Source organism: Xenopus laevis, chromosome 3L (assembly GCF_017654675.1).
Source record: "Xenopus laevis strain J_2021 chromosome 3L, Xenopus_laevis_v10.1, whole genome shotgun sequence".
Classification (NCBI taxonomy): domain Eukaryota; kingdom Metazoa; phylum Chordata; class Amphibia; order Anura; family Pipidae; genus Xenopus; species Xenopus laevis.
Window position 1 is genome coordinate 84029046 of NC_054375.1, and position 23803 is coordinate 84052848.

The window sequence follows — 23803 nt, forward strand, 5'->3', positions numbered from 1 at the left end:
AAATCTCCCATATGTCTCACTTAATTGTGCCTTATAGGTGTTCATGTCTGAGTTGTTGTGTAGAGTGCGTAAAAATTATGAATATCGTACACTATTCTTTAAACTTACTGGGTGGAAACTATTATAGTGTAAACTTGTATTTTGATCTGTGGGTTTGCGATATAGTTTATAGCCTAATGTGGGACCACACTTAAGATCATCCACATCCAAAAACTGAACTTGGTTGCCCCCTTTATTCAGCGTAAATCTTACAAGGGGTTGGCAATGAATTTCAGCATGTGAACCATATCATCTAGTGAACCTTCATCACCCCCTCATAAAATAGATATCAACTATATAGCGATAATATGCAATAAGCTCATAGCTCACTGACTTTGATTTTCAGTATCTTCATAAAGACCCCTGTGATGGTCGAAATGTAGATTTGTTAAATATTTCAGAGCTTCACACTCCTTTCTCAAACCTTGCCTTGGGAAATGCTAATTTCAATAGCAAATGTTTCTCATTGTTTTGTTGATTTCCTGGCACCACATTTTAGTTTACCTGTGAAAACCATATAAATACTTTGTACAGGACAAAATATATTTTCTAAATATGCCTGACTTAGTATGTAATTTATCTTCTGTAACAAGACATGTGGCTCTGAACATAAAAATGTTTTTCTAATTTAAAAAATTGTTATAAATTCAAACTGGGATATAACCTTATAAATTAATAAAATTATGAGCAGTTTGCCTAGAAAATGGTTTTAATACACTGCCTTCTAACTTTCTAGGCAGCAAATGAACAAGGAGCATGGTTTGAATTACTATTTGACAAATTAATCCAACATCCGGCTGAATACATTTTCTTTGAAGAATATTGGGAATCTTCTGAATGTTGAACAAACACATAGAGGGTTATTTATCAAAGTTCAAATTTTAGAGTTATGTGAGCTTTTTTAGACCTAGAGGGATCACTCCGTTGACTTCTACATGACCACGACAGGTTTTAAATGGTGTATTTTCAGATTCAAGCTATTTCCAGGGTCGGGGTATAATATATTTGAGTTTTATTTTTTTTAACCTGAAAAATCTATTTTTGACTCTAAAATAACATTGAAAACTCGAATTTTTCTTCGAAAACATAACTCAAACCTTAATAAATCCGCTCCATAGTGTAAAAGAGGTGTGTGGCCTAGACAGCCATTGCCATCTTGTAAAATGTCATTATGGTTGGAATTACCAACTATAAGTTCAGCAGGATTCCAGAAGCCAGTACATGTTAATGTAAACATTTCAATATATAAAATATTTAACAAAGTTATGGGGAAACTTCCCACTGGCACTTACCAGTAGTAACCAGGCATCAATGTAGCATACTGACACCCCTGTCAGTGCAGGGATGCTGGTTGTAATTGATTATAATGCAGTTAACCTTTTACAGGTACAATTTGGTATCATGACTATTCTATACAATTAAATGTAGGTAGATGCTCTATAAAAAAGATGTATTTAAAGGCACAGTAATATACAGTCGTATGAAAAAGTTTGAGAACCCCTCTTAATTCTTTGGAGTTTTGTTTATCATTGGCTGAGCTTTCAAAGTAAGCCTTTGTAGATTTCGAATTGTGTTTAGGGTCATTGTTTTGTTGGAATATCCAACCCCTGTGTAACTTCAACTTTGTGACTGATGCTGTAACATTATCCTGAAAAATTCATTGATATTGGGTTGAATTCATCCGACCCTCAACTTTAACAAGGGCCCAGTCCCTGAACTAGCCACACAGCCCCACAGCATGATGGAACCTCCACCAAATTTGACAGTAGGTAGCAGGTGTTTTTGTTGGAATGCGGTTTTCTTTTTCCACCATGCAAAATGCTTTTTGTTATGACCAAATAACAAAATTTTTGTCTTATCAGTCCAAAGCACTTTGTTCCAAAATGGCTGTGGCTTGTCTAAATGAGCTTTTGCATACAACAAGTGATTTTGTTTGTGGCATGAGTGCAGAAAGGGCTTCTTTCTCATCACCCTGCCATACAGACTTTGTGCAAACTGTACTGAATTGTAGAACAATATACAGATCTGCAGCAAAATGTTCTTGCAGGTCTTTGGAGGTGATCTTTGGGTTGTCTGTAACCATTCTCACAATCCGCTCCTGTTTTTTTCCTGGCCTGCCAGACCTGGGTTTAACAGCAACTGTGCCTGTGGCCTTCAATTTCCTGATTACATTCCTTACAGTTGAGACTGACAGTTTAAACCTCTGAGATAGCTTTTTGTAGCCTTCCCCTAAACCATGATACTGAACAATCTTTGTTTTCAGATCTTTTGAGAGTTGCTTTGAGGATCCCATGCTGTCACACTACAGAAGAGACAGAAGCACAACTTGCAATTGGCCACTTTAAATACCTTTTCTCATTACTGGACACACCTGCCTATGAATTTCAATGCTTAATGAGCTAATCCAACCAATTTGATGTTGCCAGTAATCAGTATTGAGCAGTTACATGCATTAAATTAGTAAAATTACAAGGGTACCCAAATTTTTACACAGCCAGTTTTTCACATTTGATTTAATTTCATACAACTGAATACTGCTTAACTAAAAATCTTTGTTAAACACCCCAGTACTCAGATGTTCCTGGGAAACGAAAGACATACCACTGTTGTCTTTTTTGTTGAAAGAGGAGTAAATAATTATGCAGGCTGAGAGGGGTTCCCAAACTTTTTCAAATGACTGTAAACATAGATTATATATATATTATAGCTGTTCGGTGGGTAATTAAAAACCACAATGTTTAATTTCCGTAGGAAACGGCCCCAATTTTTATTATTATGCATCCTTTTGTAGAATTGTTGCATATTGTGAAGGAAATGCAGTAAGTGTCCACTTTCATGAGTTACCATATGAGCTTGTGGTTTCATTTTTAAACACTGGGCAAATTTGTACCTGGGCATTTACTCGTGGAAGCCAGTCAGATGTTGATTTTCCTTGTTCTACGTGCAGCTGGCTGAAAAAAAAAGCTACTCACTGATTGGTTGATATGGGTTACTGCCCAGTGTTTCTAAATAATCCCTGTTGTGTTTCACACAAATTAATATCTGTATCTTCTCCTTTCTTTGTGGCTATTGAAGTCATGTGACCTGTAGTGATCACATGATCTAGAGCAGTAATCCCCAACCAGTAGCTCGTGAGCTACAGCACTTATTTGGCACTCCAAGAACATTTCTCATGCTAGTGTTGCTTCCCAACTCCTTTTAATTCTGAATGTTGCTCACGGGTTCAAAAGGTTGGGGACCCCTAATCTAGAGACTACATTTATTGCAAACCACAATGTTCAAAAATCTTGTGGAAAGCTATTTAAAATAGGAATGAAAGATATTGGCTGGCCATCACAGTGCACTTATTTCAACTCAACACAGGAAGGATGAATAGGAATGGCAACTGAAAGCCAGGTATTTGTTAAAGTTTATTTATTTCCCTGCATTATCGTGCAACTGTATTGTTTGTTTTGTTCATGTATTGATCATTCATGTTACATGCCACTTAAAAAATATTTCTTATTTTTTTACACATTACAGTTGAATAAAATTCAGACTGAGACATTGCTTAATATTGCTTTGGTGGTAAACTTTTGAAAATTGTGCTGTCTAAATTGTGCATAACTCACTGTAAATAAACATTATGTGATTTCTCCCAGCATTCTCCTTCATGTAGATTAACAAACAAAATGTAATATGGGACTCCACTGATTTTAGAGCACCCTGCACAGCACATTTTCCATGTGTACTGATTAAAAAGGTTACTGTATGTTGGAACAAGTCTTTTGTGGTTGACACTGCAGTTTGACTGGAGAAAATGTTAGAACAATTTAAGATGAAAGTGGAGAGAGAGAGACATAGAGGTTACCAGACTTAATGGTTTGCTTAGGCCCTTGTATTATTTCTAAGTAGAGTCACTTTTACAAAACAAGCTGTTATCCAAAAGTATTTATATGCCTAATTTTCTTTTTTCTTAGATCTCAGTGGATGGTTTTACATTTTTGGCAGCGGGTTGCAATTCTCTTCAGCATCTGAAGATCAATGATATGTTTACTCTGACAGATAAGTGCATCATAGTAAGTAATGTTTGTTCTTGTTAAGGGCAACGACACACAGACCTTACTTGTAGCCAGCTACTTGTCGTGGCTGCAAAGACACTACATGTGCTTTAGCAGAGACAATTCTCAATATTGAGTAGCTCCATGTGTCATTGCCCTAAATAGTTAAACCACTAATGTATCATAGGTTTTATATTAAACAACAGAACTTAAAAAAATATACTTGCATTTCTGTAAACCTAGTTTATTAGCCTTTTAAGGTAGAACTTTCCCTATGCAAACACTGGTCATGCTCACTAACTGTAATTCTATAGAAAGGGCAAAAGCATTCTGTGTTTTAAAGTATTTTTTTACAGGATTTCAATATAGAAGAACCAGGTAAGGGAAAGGTGTGTGGGGGTTGGAATTTAAGGAATATAAGTGTGCATCCTGGACACACTTGTTTGATACTGTATAATAGAGAACAATAATGTTGGGCTTAATGCCTTGATTCTATATTGGGTGTACAGTAGCTTAATCAGCTGTTCCTGAAAAAGTAGATAGCTATAAAGTGAGAGAAAATAGAGAGAGAGTAATAGAGAGAAAGGTTTATCAGTCACTGGACCATCTGAATCTGTATGTGGGTCTCCACTGTTGTCACAATGTTGCAGGAAACTGGGCTGCCCTGTTGTTTTGGTTAGTTAGCTTCTGTGTTTTTCCCATGATTTCTTCCCACTAAATTTGTGGCACATTGGCAGCAAATTTTGATGCCTGGGACATCATATTGGAATAGTACAGTATGTACTTATGCTTGGTTGTGTCAGAGCAGCCAGACAGTGTTTTGGATATGTGGTCTGAGAAAGAGTCAAGGAACCAGACAGAAAGATAAATAAAAAAAACCAACAGCATTGAATATCTGGTGACAAACATTTATAAATTATGTGTTACCAGACCCTTCATAGAAATTCTTAAATTCTTGTTTGGAAAGACGCAGGACAAAAATGCAAATAATTAAAAACTCATCAAATTAAAGTTTGCTAAGATTTGGCCTATTAAGAACATTCTAACATTAATTCATTTGTGAATTTCCTAATTAATTGGCATTTAAATTTGGAGAAAATGAGTAATCACTATCACTGAGAGGGTGCCAAATGTTAGACACCCCTAGTGATTGTAATTACTTACCTGATACTCAGGGTTGGTGTTTATTTTAGCAATCATCTTCAAGCTTTTTTTTTGCATGCTGGTCTTTTATCTGTACTGCACATGCACATACCCAAGAAAAGAAGACAGAAGAGTAAGATGATCATGGTGAATCGGCTTCTACAGAAGTACCCTGGGCCAGGAGCACACAGGAGCACTGGCCCAGGTACTGTATTCTTTTTTCTGAATAAATAACTTTATCTTCAGAAAGCATGTACACGCTGTAGCAAAAATTGCAAATTGTTTAAAATAAATATTGCCCATTTACATATTTTTCCTTGAATCACCATTTTGTGATGGTCTTTGTGTTACTTCAGAGATCACCTGATATAGCCATTCATTGGCTAATGAACCCTAACATGTATGTGTGCCAGTGGTTTGTTTGTGTGCACCATGAATCCTATGATCCCAGGGGGCGGCCTTTAGCACTTGAAATGGTGCTTTTCTATTTAGGTTTGGCCAGTAGCACATACTGGGTAAGATGAATTTCACTGGCACACAGGAATTGTGATAGCAGGGAAAGAAGCCCTTGCAATTTTATTATGCGATTGTGCAAAGTTTCGGGGACACGCCCCTTTGTCATGCACAAACGTTACACAATCACATAATAAAATTGCAAGAGCTTGCTCTGCTATCACAATTCTTGTGTGCCAGTGAAATTCTTTTTACCCTTGATGTGAGGTGGCCGATTCCTCTATCGCTGGACACCAGGATAAGGATTTTTGGGTTTGTGTGGTGTGTGACTTCTCCAAAGCTTTTCCAGTAGCATATACTGCCAAAAATATATTTTTATGAAAATTGTTTATTTTGATGAAGCGGGGTTTTCCATAGTGGCTGTCTTATGTAATACATTTTTTATAGAAATCTACATGGTTCAGGGATATAATTTTACTTTAAGGGCATATAGCACAATCATATTATCAAAAATACAACCACCATTTTCCACTGTTTTTTTGTATGTTCAAATTACTCTAAATAGTAGGAAACAGAATGATATTCCTTTTTCACCACTACCCCCCCATAGCTTTAGTTTACTGTATAGACGTCTGCCTTCTTTTTGCTAGGTAAACGTATACATTGTATGATATCAACTGCTGGATGTTTTCCATGTGGCAATTCTGTCTCTAAAAATGTTACTTATTTCAATAATGGTATAACATAATGGAAGTTCTGCCATTCAGTTTGTGCTAGGCAAGTTGTTGGTACAAATCTAAAGCTGGCCATAGACGCAAAGATCAGATCGTATGAATCGAGGATTCGTACGATTTTCAGACCGTGTGTGGAGAGTCACGACATTTTTCGTCCGGCGGAGATCGTCGTTTGGTTGATCGGACAGGTTAAAAGATTTCTGTGGGCTGCCGACAATATCTCTGCATGTATTGCTGATTGTACGATTTTCAGAGGGAGACTGTCACTAGGTTTTGTCGGACATAACTTTAGTATGATTGCTGTCAGGGGCAGATCATCGGCTGATCTGTTCTTTTCTACTTTATTTGATCGGAATGGTTAGTGGCAGGTCAGGAGATGGGGAAGTCTGATTGTACGATGATTCGTACGATCGGATCTTTGCGTCTATAGCCAGCTTCTTTATGGTTGTGATGGTAATCTGATTAAATCTTTGACCTTTTTCTTCTTCTATACAGGATTGTAACAAAAGAGATACAGTAATTGTTAGGGAGCCAAAGCGTATAATGTTCCTCAATGATTTATTTCTCTGACGTTGTATAAAATAGACATTTATCAGGAAAGCAAATTGAATCAAGTAGCTCCTGGCAGTATTTTTTAAACTGCAATCAAGACACTTGATAAAGGGTTATGCCCGAAACATGTAGTGTGCCTACACTGCTAAATAAACACATTTTTAAAAAATACTGCCTGGAGCTCCTTGATTCAATTTGCTTTCCTGATATTGTAGCTTAAGGTGAAACACAGACACCTGAACCTGCAGCCGTAAGGAATTGAACATTGGGGTCTGAATTAGAAAATTTGGATTTGTGGATACAGGTTACTTCTAGTTATTGGACTTGTTCTATAATTATTTAATAGATTATAGTTTAAAGACCCACATATATGCACTATTTTCCATTTTTTCCATTCAATTTGTTAAGGAATCTTGAAATTAGTATTGGTTTTATGCTATTTCCTTGAATTGGAGGATATTAAAATATGCAGTTATAGGTGTAACAGATGTGAGGCATAATATACCACATAACAAAGACATTTCCATTTTGGCTCCTGGCCTTTAAGTGGAATATAAATGAGCTGGAGAGAGTGCAGAGACGTGCAACCAAACTGGTTATAGGGATGGACGACTGAACTATGAGTGTAGACTATGATAGTTGGGGTTGTTTTCTCTGTAAAAAAGATGCTTGCGAGGGGACATGATTACACTTTACAAGTACATTAGAGGACATTATAGACAAATAGCAGGGGACCTTTTTACCCATAAAGAGGATCACCATACCAGAGGCAACCCCTTCAGACTAGAGGAAAATAACTTTAATTTAAAGCAATGAAGATGGCTCTTCACAGTAATCGAGGTTGTGGAATGACCTGCAGGGTCATGTTGTGATCGCTGATTCTGTTAATGCTTTTAAGAGGGGCTTGGATGATTTCTTGGAAATCATAGTATCATAGGCTATTGTGATAATAAAATCTACAATTAGTATAGATATTGGTATATATTAGTTTATGTGAGTGTATGGAGGGGTCTGTGTCAGTATATGTGGAAGCTGGGTTTCATTTGGAGGGGTTGAACTTGATGGACTTTGGTGTTTTTTCAGCCCAACTTAACTATGTAACCTTTGGAGAAACATTGCTGAAGGGTTCAATAACCATGTGGTTCTGAACATGATAATGAAGTTATAATATCCAGACAATAAAATTGAATGAGAAGAAATCTGGAATCAAGGCTGTGTTAAATAGAAAATATAAAAAATATAATTTTACCCACAAAGATACTTGAAGCATTAGTGAATATTGCTTTGTTTAAAAAAAAAAAAAAAAAAAAAAAATCAAAAGCTTATGAAATACATCCAGAAATGCTTATTTAGCCTATTAAAATCTGGCTTTAAATGTGCACATAAACAATGGGAACTAAAATTCAATAAAATGTGTGATTTGTGCCAGAGCTTTTATCGTATAGCATGTGGTATTCACAAGCTGACTTGGCTTTTAAAACCTCTTTACAACAAATAACCACATATAAATTGGAAACTATCTCACATGAGACATGAAAGACAAAGTAACGTATTTACAATTATCCTGGTCCCAAGTGCAACAGCAATTATTGCAAAATACCACATATTGTAGATTATACAATCTTTAGCACTTGCGAGTACAGAAGCAAATCCAGGCAATACATTTCTGATTTGTTCCCCAACCTCTCAATGAACAGAATGGGGGAACTTCCAAACAATCCCTTAAATGCCCATGACAAAAGCAGACCTATAGTGACCACGTCCCTGTTTTGTCCTTTAAATTACAGCCCCCCCAAAGCGCCATATTTCTGTACATTGCACCCCTCCAACTTTCATTAACATTTTGTTAGGAACCTTTTGGGCCCTGCAAAGAATGTTTTTTTTTTTTTGGTAAAGTTCGGTATTGTACTGTTGATTTTTTAAATCTATGCACGTGAGAAATCTCACAAAGGTTATGAAAATTAATGTTTGTCTTCATATAAAAATGTTTGATATATTTTGCTGCATTATGAATAAATATGTTGTTTTTATGACTTTATAGTCATATGAACTGGTAAAGAAGTGACTATACACTGATATGGCCTGGGTGGAATTGATACGTGACTGGGGTTGAGTAGGTGTGGTCAAGATGCACTTGCATCTGAAGGGATCCAGGTTGACATCTCAGACCATTAACGTGAATATCTTAGTACATAAATATCAACAATCATAAATGTTCATTTTAGATAGGCTATCTTTGTACAATGTGGCCATACTCATGGCATGCAATGAAAGGGAGTGAGGAGGTACTGCACATCCTTCCCTTCTTTGTCTGCACATTAAATATTTCAGTCTGAACAGTCCAACTGTGCTCCAGTGTTTTTTTCTATACTGTAGCATAAAGATAATATACATGTCAGGTGGTCAAACAGTATGGTTGAGATTTGCCAAACTGGCATACCAAGCGTGGGCATATATGGTCCGCTTTAGACCTGGGTTATTCCCTATATGAAAATGAATGAAAATTAGCAGAATGTACAAGCCCATTACGACACTGTGTAAAATATAAATAAAAAGAAACAATGGGATGATTTGCAATCATTTAAACCATATATTTAATTGCTTATACAGGTCCCATCCATTGTTCAGGAACCTAGAAAGCTCCAAATTACAGGCAATTCCCCATAGACCCCATTTTAGTAATACATTTTAAAATATATTTGCTTCTTCTCTGTAATAATAAAACAGTACATGAAACTTGATCCCAACTAACATATAATTAACGCTTATTGGAGGCAAAACAATCCTTTTGGATTTATTTTATGTTCAGATCTTTTCTTAGTAGTCTTAAAGTATGGAAATCCAAATTACAAAAAGACTCCTTATCCAGAAAACCCGGGGTCCGGACCATTCAGTATAATCCATACCTGTAGTACAAAGACAACATAGCAAATGTTGGAACTGAGAAATTTTATTGTTTTCTGACAAATATGTGCTCATTTTGAATTTGATGCCAGCAACAGGCTTCAAAAAGGCTGGGACAACTTTTTTTGGAAATGGGCTTGCAGTAAGAAAAACTGAAGCAGGAAATTGTGTGGGGTTTCCTAATCTATTTCAAAAGAATGCATATCCAAAACTGCCTCTTGGTTTTTTCTATTTGATTCTGCATCAGCAGAATGTTGGTGATTTATTAACAAACTATGATAATATACACATAGTAAAGTATTTCACATGTATTCATTTTATATTTAAAGGCCCTTCTTGAAAAATGCCCGAATATTCTATCTATATCTCTTCTGGGCTCACCCCATCTTTCTGATGTTGCCTTTAAAGTACTTGCACAAGGACGTAAACTTGCAAAGATCAGAATAGAAGGTCAGAGGCTTTACTATATTTTTATGAGAAAAGTATTTTTTATTTTACTTTAATTAACATCTTTACATTTACAACAGGGAATAACAGAATCACTGATTCAAGCATCAAATCAATAAGCAAATGCTGCCCTAACCTGAATCATATATATGTTGCTGATTGCCAGAAAATTACAGATATCAGCCTTAGAGCAATCTCAGTGTTAAAGAATATTACCATACTGAATGTAGCAGATTGCATAAGGTAAGTACTTATATACTGAATGATTTACATTGCAGTTGTACAATATGTCAATTTTTTTTAAAATTTGGATTAGACCCCCACAGCCTCTTTGCTTTTGATTCTAGTCCTTTAGCCTGGGAAGCGTTACCTAGATTACATGATTTTTGGCCTAAATGGCTGGATCATATTAGAAATGTCATTGGCAACATGGGTATTTAGGCATCCCATGGGCAATGGGCTGTTTAATGTAGTTTATTAGTCTTTTTATTTTCACAGAAGAGATAGTAGGTTAATTACAGGGATGTCAAAGGTTGGGACTGCACTGGGATTCCAGAACCTAAGGGGTCCCTGTGGGTAAAAAAACAATAGAATTCAATAAAGATTGGAAGGAAAAAACACAGGAGTTGAGATCTAGGTGAATTAAGAAAAGGGCAATAAATTGAGTCATGGGTGTTATTGTAGGGGCCCCATGAATGTTTTTTTACTAGGGTGTCTAGTTACAAAAGTGTTCTGCAGGTCTAGCAAATGGCTTCAAATCTTTCTGTGGAGGAGACCTATTGTATACATTTGAAAATGTAACTGCAGGCAGGCCTTCAATTATGCATGTGTACATATATATTTTACATGTATGGTGCAGATTAAAATTGAAAGTGATCCTGACATGTTTACATGTTAATTTGCATTATGCAAAATGCATTCAAGAAGGCCTGGTCCAGCAGTGAACTTACCAACATGGATGTGGTTCCTGATAATGGAGATCTAGTTTTCTCAAACCCATTGGGGAGCCACAATCGCTCAGTGGGCTGGAATATTGTTAACTTTTTTCTCCAGCACATTAAAGGAACAGTTCAGTGTGAAAATAAAAACTGGGTAAATAGATAGGATGTGCAAAATAAAAAATGTTTCTAATATAGTTAGTTAGCCAAAAATGTAATAAATAAAGGCCGGAGTGAACAGATGTCTAATAAAACAGCCAGAATCCAACTTCCTGCTTTTCAGCTCTATAACTCTGAGTTAGTCAGCGACTAGAAGGGGGGCCACATGGTACATTTCTGTTCAGTGAGTTTGTAATTGATCCTCAGCATCATCTATTTACCCAGTTTTTATTTTTACACTGAACAATTCCTTTAAAGGATTGCACAGCATGAATGTAGAAATATGGCAAAAATACTGTTGTGGCTGGATGTGAGCACATTTGTAGAAAAAAACTTTTATAATCCATTCCTAGTAATATTGACACGTTTCTATTTATTTTCAAAAGAACATGTTAGTATCACATTAACATGCCTCTTTAATATTGAACTATGCATTACAAACTAAGACCATTTTATTATGTTTTAGGATTAATGATCCGGGAGTCAGACAAGTCCTTGAAGGCCCTTCCGGAACCAAGATACAGGAATTAAACCTCACTAACTGTATCAGAGTCAGCGACCTCTCCCTTCTGAGAATAGCTCAAAAGTAGGGGAAATTCCAAACTAAGATTTACATAAATAACCTGAAAATTATTCATATTTCTTTCACAACCCTGGCTGTTTTATTGCTCTACTAATCTTAATATGATGATTTCAAAATACTTTTACTTTCACTGTGTAGCTCTGTTGATTAGTATACAGTTGCTGAAGCATATTTTCAAAATCTTCATTTACCATCACATGGGGAAAACAATTGCAGTAATAAGTAGAGTAACTACCTTCGTCAAGACACATTTTCTTTTGTTGTTTTTAATAGTCTTGGGCTGATCTAAGATAAATGATGATTGGTTGCTATGAATTACAGCACATATTGCTCTAAAGTGATTGAATGGTTTAATAGAACATACATGTCTGCATTTAGAGAACAAACTGACTAACAATAGTTGCAATAGACATCAATAAAGAATAGCCAGTTTGTGAAAACTGTATCTCTCCCTCATATTCACATTTCTAAGTGTTCTATTTCCGGCTGTCTCTTTTCTCTATTCTATAGTTTGTTACACTGCTAGTCCCCTATACACCAACCTGTAAATATTCACCTTATAATAAACCTATAAAAGTATTCTCAAACTGTTTATTTTTAAACTTATTTGTAAATAGTCAGTTTACAAAAAAACTCAACCAATAGGATGAATGGGTGACCCCTTCCATAAGGGAATCTGATAACAACTACTTTAAATATCGCTTTTAAATGTTGCACAATAGTCTCTTAAAGAACAAGGAAAGTTATGTTTTTATTGGTTTTGCCAATTTGTCAAGTACTTCAGAGTGAGCAATATCTGTAATTGTTTGCCCCTATTCAGCAGACCTGTTATATATGTATATTTATGCATTAAAAAAATGAACCAATGCTGGGTACTTTGCTTATCCAGGCACCACCAGTTTTCTTCTGCTTCCAGGTACTTCATGCTTAGGCTGGGCTGGGAATAATGGCATTTCTGCAATACATAAACTGGGAAATGCTTTTTTTACTGGACTAAACATAGGAGAAAAATGTCTTTAAAATGCTGTTTAACAAATATACCTGTTAGTATATTCTCTTGTAAGCAAGGAAAGATGTCACAAATTTAGTTTAATGGTTTGATAGTAAGTTTTGCAATGTGGTTCGAAAGAAAAAGTGTAATTAACGCATTCAAGTTGGGACACCTGAAAATTTTATTAAGTGCCAAGGGGCCAATAAAACATGCAAACAAGAAATGAGACAAGCTAAAAATAGAACTAAAACAGAGAATGAAAAGGGCACTACAGCCTTGAGTAAAAGAAATCCAAATTCATAAAAAAATGTAAATAGTAAAGAAAATGAGGCAAGATGGGGTGGGATGAGGGCAGGGAAAACTATATGCGCCTGAGAAACCAGCTGATAAAGGTTTCCTTTTTAATAGACCTTTAGTAATGTAACTATTGCTGGCTGTTGTGGAGGCAGTTCTGAAGGCATTAGAACATTTGGGCTTTTTGTGGCCTGCCTCTTGGCGCTGTGCAGAGAAATATGGTCCTGGTTTGACCATTATAATTTTCAAGGCTATAGTTAAGTGTAGGTATCTTTTTTATATAAATAAAAAATATATACATGTGTCCCTTTTCAACCCAAATGAACTATGTAACTATGCAACAAAATTAGAGCATTATCTGCAGCAAAAACCCTCTTGCCTGCTTCATGAATTCTGACCAATATTCTTGGGGTACTCAAATATCTAAAGAGCACACCTAAAATCTTGAGAGCACAGAAAGTTTCTATGACAATAATTAATTATTGTGTGCATTAGGTTGAAGCATCTTATATTCTGGCTGTTTTTGTGAAAGTTACTATGTTGGCAGTTATACTGCAATAATGCCTATAGTGTTCTGGTTTCATATTTTTAAATGTTTTCTTACTTTTAGGTGTCATAATTTAACCTACCTAAGTCTCCGTTACTGTGAAAATTTTACAGATTCTGGCATTGAGCTACTAGGAAACATGACATCACTTATTTCCATTGATCTGTGTGGGACCAATATTACAGACCAGGTATGTTAATATAAATATTTTTTTATTTCCTAAAAAAATATTTTGAAGCAAAATGGTGTTTTGATATAGTTACGATAACAATTGTGAATTTAGTTTCAATAAACAAAACAACTGAATGTTTTTAGTCATGTATTGAATCAGCTTTGGCAGGTCACCATTTTTCCCCTTAAATATTCCACAATTTGTGGGTCAACAGAAGCTACTTCAGATCACATGATGATGATGATGTTGTCTCCATAAACATAAAGAGTCACACAATCCCTAGTCAAACAAAGCTTTCTGTCCCTTATGATAAATAAAACATAAGGAGATGGAAGGCAAGAAGTTTCTCATTAACAAGTGATGGGCAGATCCTGGGTAGCACTTGAGAAAAGTCCTTTAATACGGAGCACCATTGGGGCACTAAAACATTTCTTTATTCAATAAATAATAAAATCATTAAGTGCACAGAAATACTTCACACTTGACGTGTTGCACACATAGACAATTAGGATAGGGTATTTGAGTAATGGGCATATCCATCTCATAGATAGCTAGATGGATATGCCCTTTACTTAAATACCCTATTCTAATTGTTTATGTACAGTCCTTAAACAATTCTGCCTAAAAACTGGGGGGGGGGGAGAAGAAAAAAAAAGGGGAGAATAGGAGGAGGGTCTAATAGTGATGTAATTTCCTGTGTTTTGGTTATTTAATCATATGCTTAAATGGTACACTTACACCCGATTAAAGGTTTTACATCCAAAACATGTTGTGTTAATAAACACACTTTGCAGTTATATCTGCAATGCTACGAAAAGGTTCTTATTGTATGTGTGTACATCACTGAAGGGGTAAAAGTGTTTAGGAGGTTTGTCTTCTATACCTTTTAAATTTTGACGTGGACTAATGGACTAACTGCTTTTTGAGCAAGTGGCTATGGCCCCAAAACACGTCAAGTGTGAAGTATGTATGTGCGCTTCATGATTTTAATATTTATTCAATAAAGAAATGTTTTAGTACCCCACTGGTGCTCCGTGTTAAGGGAATTTCTCTATTGGATCATGCGTTCCAGGGATGTTACAATGCAGCACAGCGAGTGAGCACACACGGAGTGCTCCTTGATTGTAAGCCTGGGTAGCACTTGGAGACTCTAATTCATCTTCTGCCAAAGACAATAAACCATGACCTCCCAACACATCTCCTTCACTTTTAGCTTCCAGATAGCTGCATTTAGAAAATGTCACCATGGAAAAAATAAATATGACCTGTAGATAGTTTTGCATGAGCTGTCCTCCAGTGCAAAGCTTGATGCAGGAGCCAAGGTAGCTTTAATTCATATTTACCTGTCAATGGCAGGCAGCATGGGCAATAGAAAAAAGGCCTGGTATGCCACAAGCCTACTTTCTAAATGAAGGAGCTACAGAGCAGACAAAAACTTCATTCAAAATACAAAACACCAGTTGCAGGATTCTTGCAATATACTGGTTGTATCAAACTAAAAACTGTATATTCTAAACTGGATGTTAACTTTCTGTAATTCTTCCTTTATGTTCTTTCAAGCCTAACTTGAAATAAGCACACCAGAGTTGCACTGGTAGCCTGATATTCTAATAACATGGTACAAGTAAGAGTGCTACATATGATTATAGCTTCACAACCCACACTTTATCCACATTACTGTCATTTAGTTTACGTATTGCTCCAAGATGGAATTTTTACCATGTTTTAAGTTTGCTGAACAGAAGGAGACCACTATTCCACATATTTAAGTTCTACCAGCTGAATAAATATAATGTTGAGTTATAAAATGTTAAATTCATACTTATTTTGTCCGAACATTTAATAACTACTCTGTTTTGATGACTTCCAGACGTTTTCAATGCAGTCATTTTACTTGGTATTGTCTTGGGGTGGTATGTGACATAATAAAGTAATAAAACTGGTATATATCACCCTTGTTGTATATACTTGAAGGTATCTTAAACCCCTGCTTCCATCCAAAGCTGAATCCAATAAAGCAAACGAGATGGGGAAAGAATACCAATAAGCGCTTATAGCTGCATAGGTGTCTTTATTCACCGTCACACGACATGTTTCGAGCTAGGTAGCTCTTTTTCAAGTGTATTACACTTGAAAAAGAGCTACCTAGCTTGAAACATGTCGTGTAATACACTTGAAAAAGAGCTACCTAGCTCGAAATATGTCGTGTGACGGTGAATAAAGGCACCTATGCAGCTATAAGCGCTTATTGGTATTCTTATCTGTGGTGACACTGGTCCATCTACCTTGATTAGGGGACCAATGTTAGGTTACATTCTAATATTAGAGTCTGTCGGAAGGAATGGTCCAAGGTTGTCAGATTGCTATTTTATCGGGAAGAGGAAAACATGTCTCCTTGGTCTGAATCATCTCTTTTATAAAGGGGTTGTTCACCTTTAAATTAACTTTTAGCATAATGTAGAGAGTGATATTCTAAAACAAGTTGCAGTTTTTATTTTTTATTACTTGTGGTTTTTGATCTGGCCGATACAGTCCATATTGCCCCAGAAACCATGCATTGATTGGAATAAGTATGAATAGGGGAGGGACTGAATAGAGAGATGAGTAAAACAAAGTAACAATAACAATAAATGTGCAGCCTTACAGAGCATTTGTTTTTAGATGAGGTCAGTGACCCTCTTTAAAGCTGGAAAGAGAAAATAATTCAAAAGCTATAAAAAAAAAAAATGAAGGCCAATTGAAAATTTGCTTAGAATTATTCTATAATATGCTAAAAGTTAATTAAGAGATGAACTACCCCTTTAAGAATAAGTTGAACATGATCGCACTTAATTATCTATTCCCTATTTTGTAGCCTTGATGGCTGTGCAAATGTTTATCTTTTCACATTTGCACGTTTTAAAATTACTCTTTGGGGAAAAACATTTGTGCATGTTAAGAAATCTATTCTAGCGGGAATTGGTTGTGTGATATGTGACTGGTTGGTCTGTTGCCCCATCAGAGAGAATAATTTTTAGATTTTTAAAAGATCTTTTCGTTATCATAGGACCTGAAATGATTGTTTAATGTACTTGATCCAAAATAAGATGTAATTAATCCTTAATGGAAGCAGAACCATACTATTGGGTATATTTAATGTTTACATGATTTTCTAGTAGTCTTAAGGTATAAAGATCCAAATTACGGAAAGATACATTATCCAGAAAGCCCCAGGTCCCGAGCATTCTGGATAACAGGTCCCATACCTGTACTCTGTTTTTTACACTGTGATGCCTGTTGATGTGTGTAATGTTGCCACCTTTTGCTATCGCTGACTCCAGGTGGAGGGCGGGCTGATGACATAGAGGGAAAAGTCTGTGATGCATTGTTAATGTTCTAGGGGTGAGTCAGTGATGTCAGGGGCGGGACTATGATGTGGCAATTGGCTGTTTCAGTCTCAGGTAATCCTGCCTGGTTTTCTTTATTTGAAAAACCAAGCAGGTAGTTTCAACTCGGGCAGCCCTTCCAAAATACGTGCAGTCCGGGTGAAAACTGGGCAGGTAGCAACCCTAGGTGTGTGGTGTATTTTTTCTGGGGTTTTTTTTTTTTCACACACCATGATAAATAGGCCCATTAGTCTGCAAAAGTAAAAATCTTTCCAGTGTTGTGGGAGGAATGGGCTGAGGATTGTCCCCATAGCTGTCAACACGTTCCTGCCCCTTCACACCCACTTCCTGGACTTCACTTCACATAGACTTAATGTAACATAAAAAGACACATCCTGTTAAAAAGACTATAGAAATATGAGGCAGGAAATTTTGCAGCTGTATTTTGCCACGGGGAATGGCAAATACCTGACTGCAGCTATTTAAACATGTGAAAGTCAGAGACTTGAAGGAGGTGCTGGCAAACAGTATAAACATTTAGGGGAAAGCAGCGGGGAAGGGACAGCTTCATGGAAATGTGTAGTAAAGGAAATGAACAAACTGGCCACAGAAAAAGAGAGGGGAAATACTATATTTGTCTAATTCCAGAAAATCCACAGGAGAACCAGGATTTTTTTTAATCAAAAATATTTTATGATGAAGTACGTTGTAAAGCTTTTCTGTTATAAAGGATAATGTACCCTCTATTAAGATTTATAAGAATATTGGAAGTCACTTTGGAGGTTTGTTACCTTAATGAAAGCATTCAACCCTGTGCTCATGGAAATTTTGGTGACTTGTTATATCCTTATACATTACAGTAGGGGGTACCAAATCATCTATATACATAACAAAGTCATATATCATGAACATGTGTATTTATTTCAGGGATTGGCAGCACTTGGGGCCCACAGCAAGATAAAAGAACTAAGTGTCTCTGAATGCTTTGGGATTTCTGACATAGGAATTCAGGTAATGCAAAAAAAGCCTTTAACATTTTTCATGTGTGGAAAAGAATAATAATGCTGACAGCAATACTCTGGTGAATCCTTCTTTAGTGTACACTATACGTGGGAAGAGATCTCTCTGAAAAGCAGGACTGATCTCTTCCCATTCAATATGAGTACTGAAATATTTCAGTGTGCTGAGATGGCATGGCTCTGGTGCTGCTAGAATGATTCTAAAACTTTCATCCAGCTATCTAGCCAGCACTGCTGAGTGAAATCACAGGCCGACTGCCATCCCACTGCCATCCCACCGGCGATTTACATTCTAGCCTGGTGGGAAGGCATTTAGGGGAGATTAGTCGTCTGAAGAAGAGGCCATTTGTCACTGGGTAGCCTCATCTGCCACCACCCTTACAGCATTTTTCATATCTGCAGCTCTGTGTAAACAGATCACTTAGGATATACACAGGGGGTAAAACCACAAGGCAGACCAAGAAGAAAAATACAAGAGCAAGAGAATCAACTTTCCATTTTCTAGTATTGTCTTCCCACTTATTCGTTTTTCATTGTACTTTATGTATTTTATTCTCAGTTTTCTAATACTTTTCTCCCTACCTTCATTCCCCTTTATCCTATCTACCCAACCCCATATGTTCTCTTCCTCTTATACTTTTTCATTCTCCTACCATGTTGTTCTTCTGTTTTTACCTTCATCTGCCTTTAATTTTATCTGCCTAGGTCACCTTTCTTATACCTCCCTTCTCCATTGTATCACTCACTCACTCCTATTAGCTTCTCTACAATCTCCTCCTTTTTTTGTTCACACATCAATGTATCCATTTTGTTTCTCAGTGCTTCCCTCCAATATTTCCCTCTATGATCTGCTAATTTGGTTATCCATTTTCTCACCCAATGGGTGCTTTTCTGGTTTTGCTTCACAGGCCCATTATACTCCTGTTATGTTGATCATGGGGTACAGTCAAATACAAGTCTGCTCCTATTATAAGTGCTGTTAATATGTACTTAATGATACATTTGTTCACTACTGACCATAAGTATTGTGCAGGGATTCAATGGGCATTCAAATGGAGGTCAAATTGAATCACCTGTTGCCAGACTATCTAATAATTGTGCAACCTAATGATACAGTGGTGTAGGCAGTTACATACTGTAGTGGACTAATGGTGCATTAGAAAAATCATTGACAAAAAGGAATTAGATATGGTGTGTACTGAGTGCAAAATCAATTCATACACAGTTGTGCAGAGGGTAGCAGTTATATATTCCAGCTCTGAGGTCCTGAGTTTGATTCTGCCTTTGATTCTGGCTGTGTAAGGCATTTGTATGTTTTTCCCCTTGTCTGTGAGGGTTTACTCTGGGGTTTCTGGTTTCATCTCACTCTCCACAGTTTAGGTGGCTCCAAATAAAATTTGGCAAAAGAAAGAAATAGGAGCCACACAAGTTGCATCTTGGGTGTTGCATCAAAACGGTGTCTATTTGTCACCTGATGAAAGGAAGTTTATCCACCTGAAACTTTATCCTGCTTTGATACTCTGTGGCCATAATAAATGGGCAGAACACTTTTTTGATGCAATGTTTGTGCTGTCTCTATTGCTGGCTTAATTCCCTACCAGGTATCATGGGTTATATGCACCACCACCACCATCATCATCTATCCATCAAATTCAGTGTGTGGTAACCTGTCAGACAACACTGTTCCAAGTTAAAAGGGCCCTTGTAAATGTGGGGCAGGGACCAAATTGAATGATGTTTATTCTCTGTACAGCTCTGCATAAATGTGCTGATCCTATATAAATAACAAACATTTAATGAATAAGTTAAATCAGCATATTACAGGCTTCCTGCATCCACACCCCCAATTCTTTTTTAGCACACTGTCTGTAATCTTCAGCTATGCCGTAATAATTATTTTACACACAAATTAGTATTGTAATCATTAGAGCAACCCATATGAAGTTTGTCAGAAAATAAGACAACTATGTAACATTAGCAATCCAGTCCAAACATTGTTTTGCCTATCCAAGCAAAATGTGTTAATCTTCCCTCAATAGTTGTTTAATGACATTTTCCCACATTACATCTATGCCATCATGAACTCCTTAGTGTTAGCTAAGAGACATTTGTGCAAATATTTCTTAAGCCATCTCCCACCTTAACCCTTGCTGCTTGGTGCTGTACTGAGCTGGCAGTGGGCTGTTACTACAGGGATATATGTGTAGCTCCTAGAAGATATGAGGGTGTGCTCACAGAGGGCAGCTATTCATGGCTACATTTCAGCAGACATAACCAGGGCCAGAATTATGGGCAGGTAGAAGAGGCATGTGCCAAGGGCACAATAGAGGGGGGCACATCTATGTTACCTCCCTACCCCTAGTTCCTTCTCACTTTGCCCACCTCAACGCTGCTTCATGTTTCCCTCATTCCCTCGTCTTTGACACTTTGCATGTTGCCCAGCACTGGACATAATACTGCTATGTTGTATAAGTTTTGTATATTGTTCTACTCTTATCACTTACTCAGCAGATTAGGAAGCTTTTCTTGGCCCTCCATTGCTATAGTATCATAAAGCATAACAGGAAATTGCCACGTGATAATTGTTCCCTGTAGAAAAGATAACTTATCCTTAGCTTTTAGTTTTCATATGAGAAATGTTTTTTTTTATAAACCATGTTTCTTGAGAAAAAATAAATGCACAGTTATATGTAAATACACCATTTTTATTAGATATTTCCTTTTATGTGAATTTAGTTTTACACCTTTACTTAAAGGTAGGCTTTGATTTAGGTATGATTGGTTTTCTTGTCTCTCTAATCTGGCCCCAATTCCTTGAGGAAGTTTATGTCTCCTTCTGCTAAGGGCACTTATTCCAGTTTCATAAGAAATTCATCATTCCCATGTCCCACTAGCATGAATATTGTATTAGCTCTTGGGCTATTTCAGTGGGCCAGCGTACATGAGAGCAGAGCAGTGAGATGATCTCGGGGCCAAAGCAATATCTGAGCTATGTCAATTGTTAGTATAATGTGTGCAGTACTATTTTGGGACATTTTGCAATTTCCTTTCTATATTTTTTTTTGGCCTGGAATTTCAGTAGCTATCTGATTGCTAGTGCTAAGTTACCCTAATAACCAGGTAGTGGCTTGAATGAGAGACTGGAACAGGGTTTGAATGGAAAAAGTAAGAGTAACAATAAAATTATATCCTCACAATATTTTATTGGCTGCCGGGGTAAATAATGCAAACAATATAAAAATAAAGAATGAAGACAAACTTGAAATGTGTTCAGACTAGGACATTCTATAACATACTGAAAGTGACCCACCCCGTTAATATGTCTGGATCTAAGTCTTGGAAAGGCCACCAAGGCCCAGGCCTAGGGCGGCAAGATTTTAGGGGGCAGCATGCTGCCCAACCACACCTACATTGGCTCGGAAGTTCTAGGGCTGCTCAGGAGATACAATAATTTTTTAAAAATTTCCGTGTGCCAATCCCAGTGCTCCCGAACCAATGATGAAAATTTGTGCATTGGCACGAATGAAGGAAAGGGGACAGGGGTGATGAACGGCAGTGGGCCTAGGGGTGCTTGCTATGTAAATCCAGCCCTGGGAATTAGCCCATAATGAATCAGATTCACATCTGAACAATACTTGTTACAGTCATATGAAAAAGTTTGGGAACCCCTCTCAGCCTGCATAATAATTTACTCCACTTTCAACAAAAAAGATAACAGTGGTATATCTTTTATTTTCTCAGGAACAGCTGAGTACTGTGGTGTTTTCTGAGTGTATTCAGTTGTATGAAATTAAATCAAATGTGAAAAACTGGCTGTGCAAAAATGTGGGTACCCTTGTAATTTTTGCTACTTTGAATGCATGTAACTGCTCAATACCTATTACTGACACACCAAATTGGTTGGATTAGCTTGTTAAACCCTGAACTTCATAGGCAGGTGTGTCCAATAATGAGAAAAGGTATTTAAGATGGCCAATTGCAAGTTGTGCTTCTGTTTGACTCTCCTCTGAAGAGTGACAGCATGGGATCCTCAAAGCAACTCTCAAAAGATCTGAAAACAAAGATTGTTTGGTACCATGGTTTAGGGGAAGGCTACAAAAATCTTTCTCAGAGGTTTAAACTGTCAGTTACAACTGTAAGGAATGTAACCAGGAAATGGAAGGCCACAGGCACAGTTGCTGTAAGACCCAGGTCTGGCAGGCCAAGAAAAATACAGGAGCGGCATATGCGGAGGATTGTGAATGGTTATAGACAACCCAAAGATCACCTCCAAAGACCTGCAAGAACATCTTGCTGCAGATGGTGTATCTGTACATCGTTCTACAATTCAGCGCAATTTGCACAAAGAACATCTGTATGGCAGAGTGATGAGAAAGAAGCCCTTTCTGCACTCATGCCACAGAGTCGCTTGTTGTATGCAAAGCTCATTTAGACAACCACAGTCATTGTGGAAATGACTAGGGGACCCATTTTCCAAAAGGATAACTCAAATATCTTTGGTAAGAGCAAATTGTATATCCTAACTTAAAATGTTGCATTAGAAAAGGTATTTATTTTGCAATTTTTACACTTTGATAAAGCTTTGCAATATGGTGGACAACCCTTTTAGCAAGTTAGGATATTTACAGTTGCCCTGAAGAAAAGGCTGATATGCACAGTTTGTCCAATAAAGGCTCATTTCCACCCAGTCAGATAAATAGAAAATGAACAACCCCCCATTGATTTTTTAAAAAGTGCCCACCCTGCAAAGAATCCCCTTCACCGTCCCAAAGCACATCTAATGCTCCCCAATTGGCTGCCCCCTTACTTGTTCATTATGTATGGAGCGGCCAACTTGGTTATTGGACAAGCTGATGAGCATTAGATGCTGTTTGGAAGGGGACCCTTTATGGTATAGTTTACATTTAAACTTCAGGCTATAAAATAATGTTACTGTTGCTCACACTTTGGTCTGTACATAAATGACGTCCAGTGTTTCTCCCCTTGCATTAAGTGCAAGATTGACTTCTACACTGGTCAGAATCACACACAGGATATGCAAGTTATATTGAAAGAGTAAATTATATAATATACACAGAGAAACCATATATATTCTGAAATCTATTAACATCTTCATTTTAGTTTAACTGGATTATGAATATAATATGCATTTCATGAAGCTGTTAATGCAGTGCAAATGTGATTAAAATAAATCTACATGTGCTTTTTATACAATGTGAGTCATTTGGCTCAGTTCAAGCTCTTTGCTGCACCACTAAATATTTCACACAGCATACTGCATATTCAGTTTAGTGAGCCTAAGCTTAAATACTCCCCAGCAGAAAGCATGTTGAGGAACGGATCTTTCTGTAATTTGGATCTTCATATTTTACATCTACTAGGAAATCATGTAAACATTAAATAAACACAATAGGCTGGTTTTG

At 36.8% G+C, this 23803-nt stretch overlaps 1 protein-coding gene across 1 annotated transcript in view; it reads left to right on the plus strand.

The window, feature by feature from the left end:
- fbxl13.L (F-box and leucine-rich repeat protein 13 L homeolog) overlaps positions 1-23803 on the plus strand; it is a 75131-nt gene that overhangs the window by 46123 nt on the left and 5205 nt on the right. Inside the window, exons 13-18 of the mRNA XM_018252677.2 lie at positions 3999-4097; positions 10195-10315; positions 10393-10555; positions 11876-11995; positions 13888-14014; positions 18289-18372. Of these exons, the coding sequence (XP_018108166.1) occupies positions 3999-4097; positions 10195-10315; positions 10393-10555; positions 11876-11995; positions 13888-14014; positions 18289-18372 (714 nt within the window). The remainder of the gene's footprint in view (positions 1-3998; positions 4098-10194; positions 10316-10392; positions 10556-11875; positions 11996-13887; positions 14015-18288; positions 18373-23803) is intronic.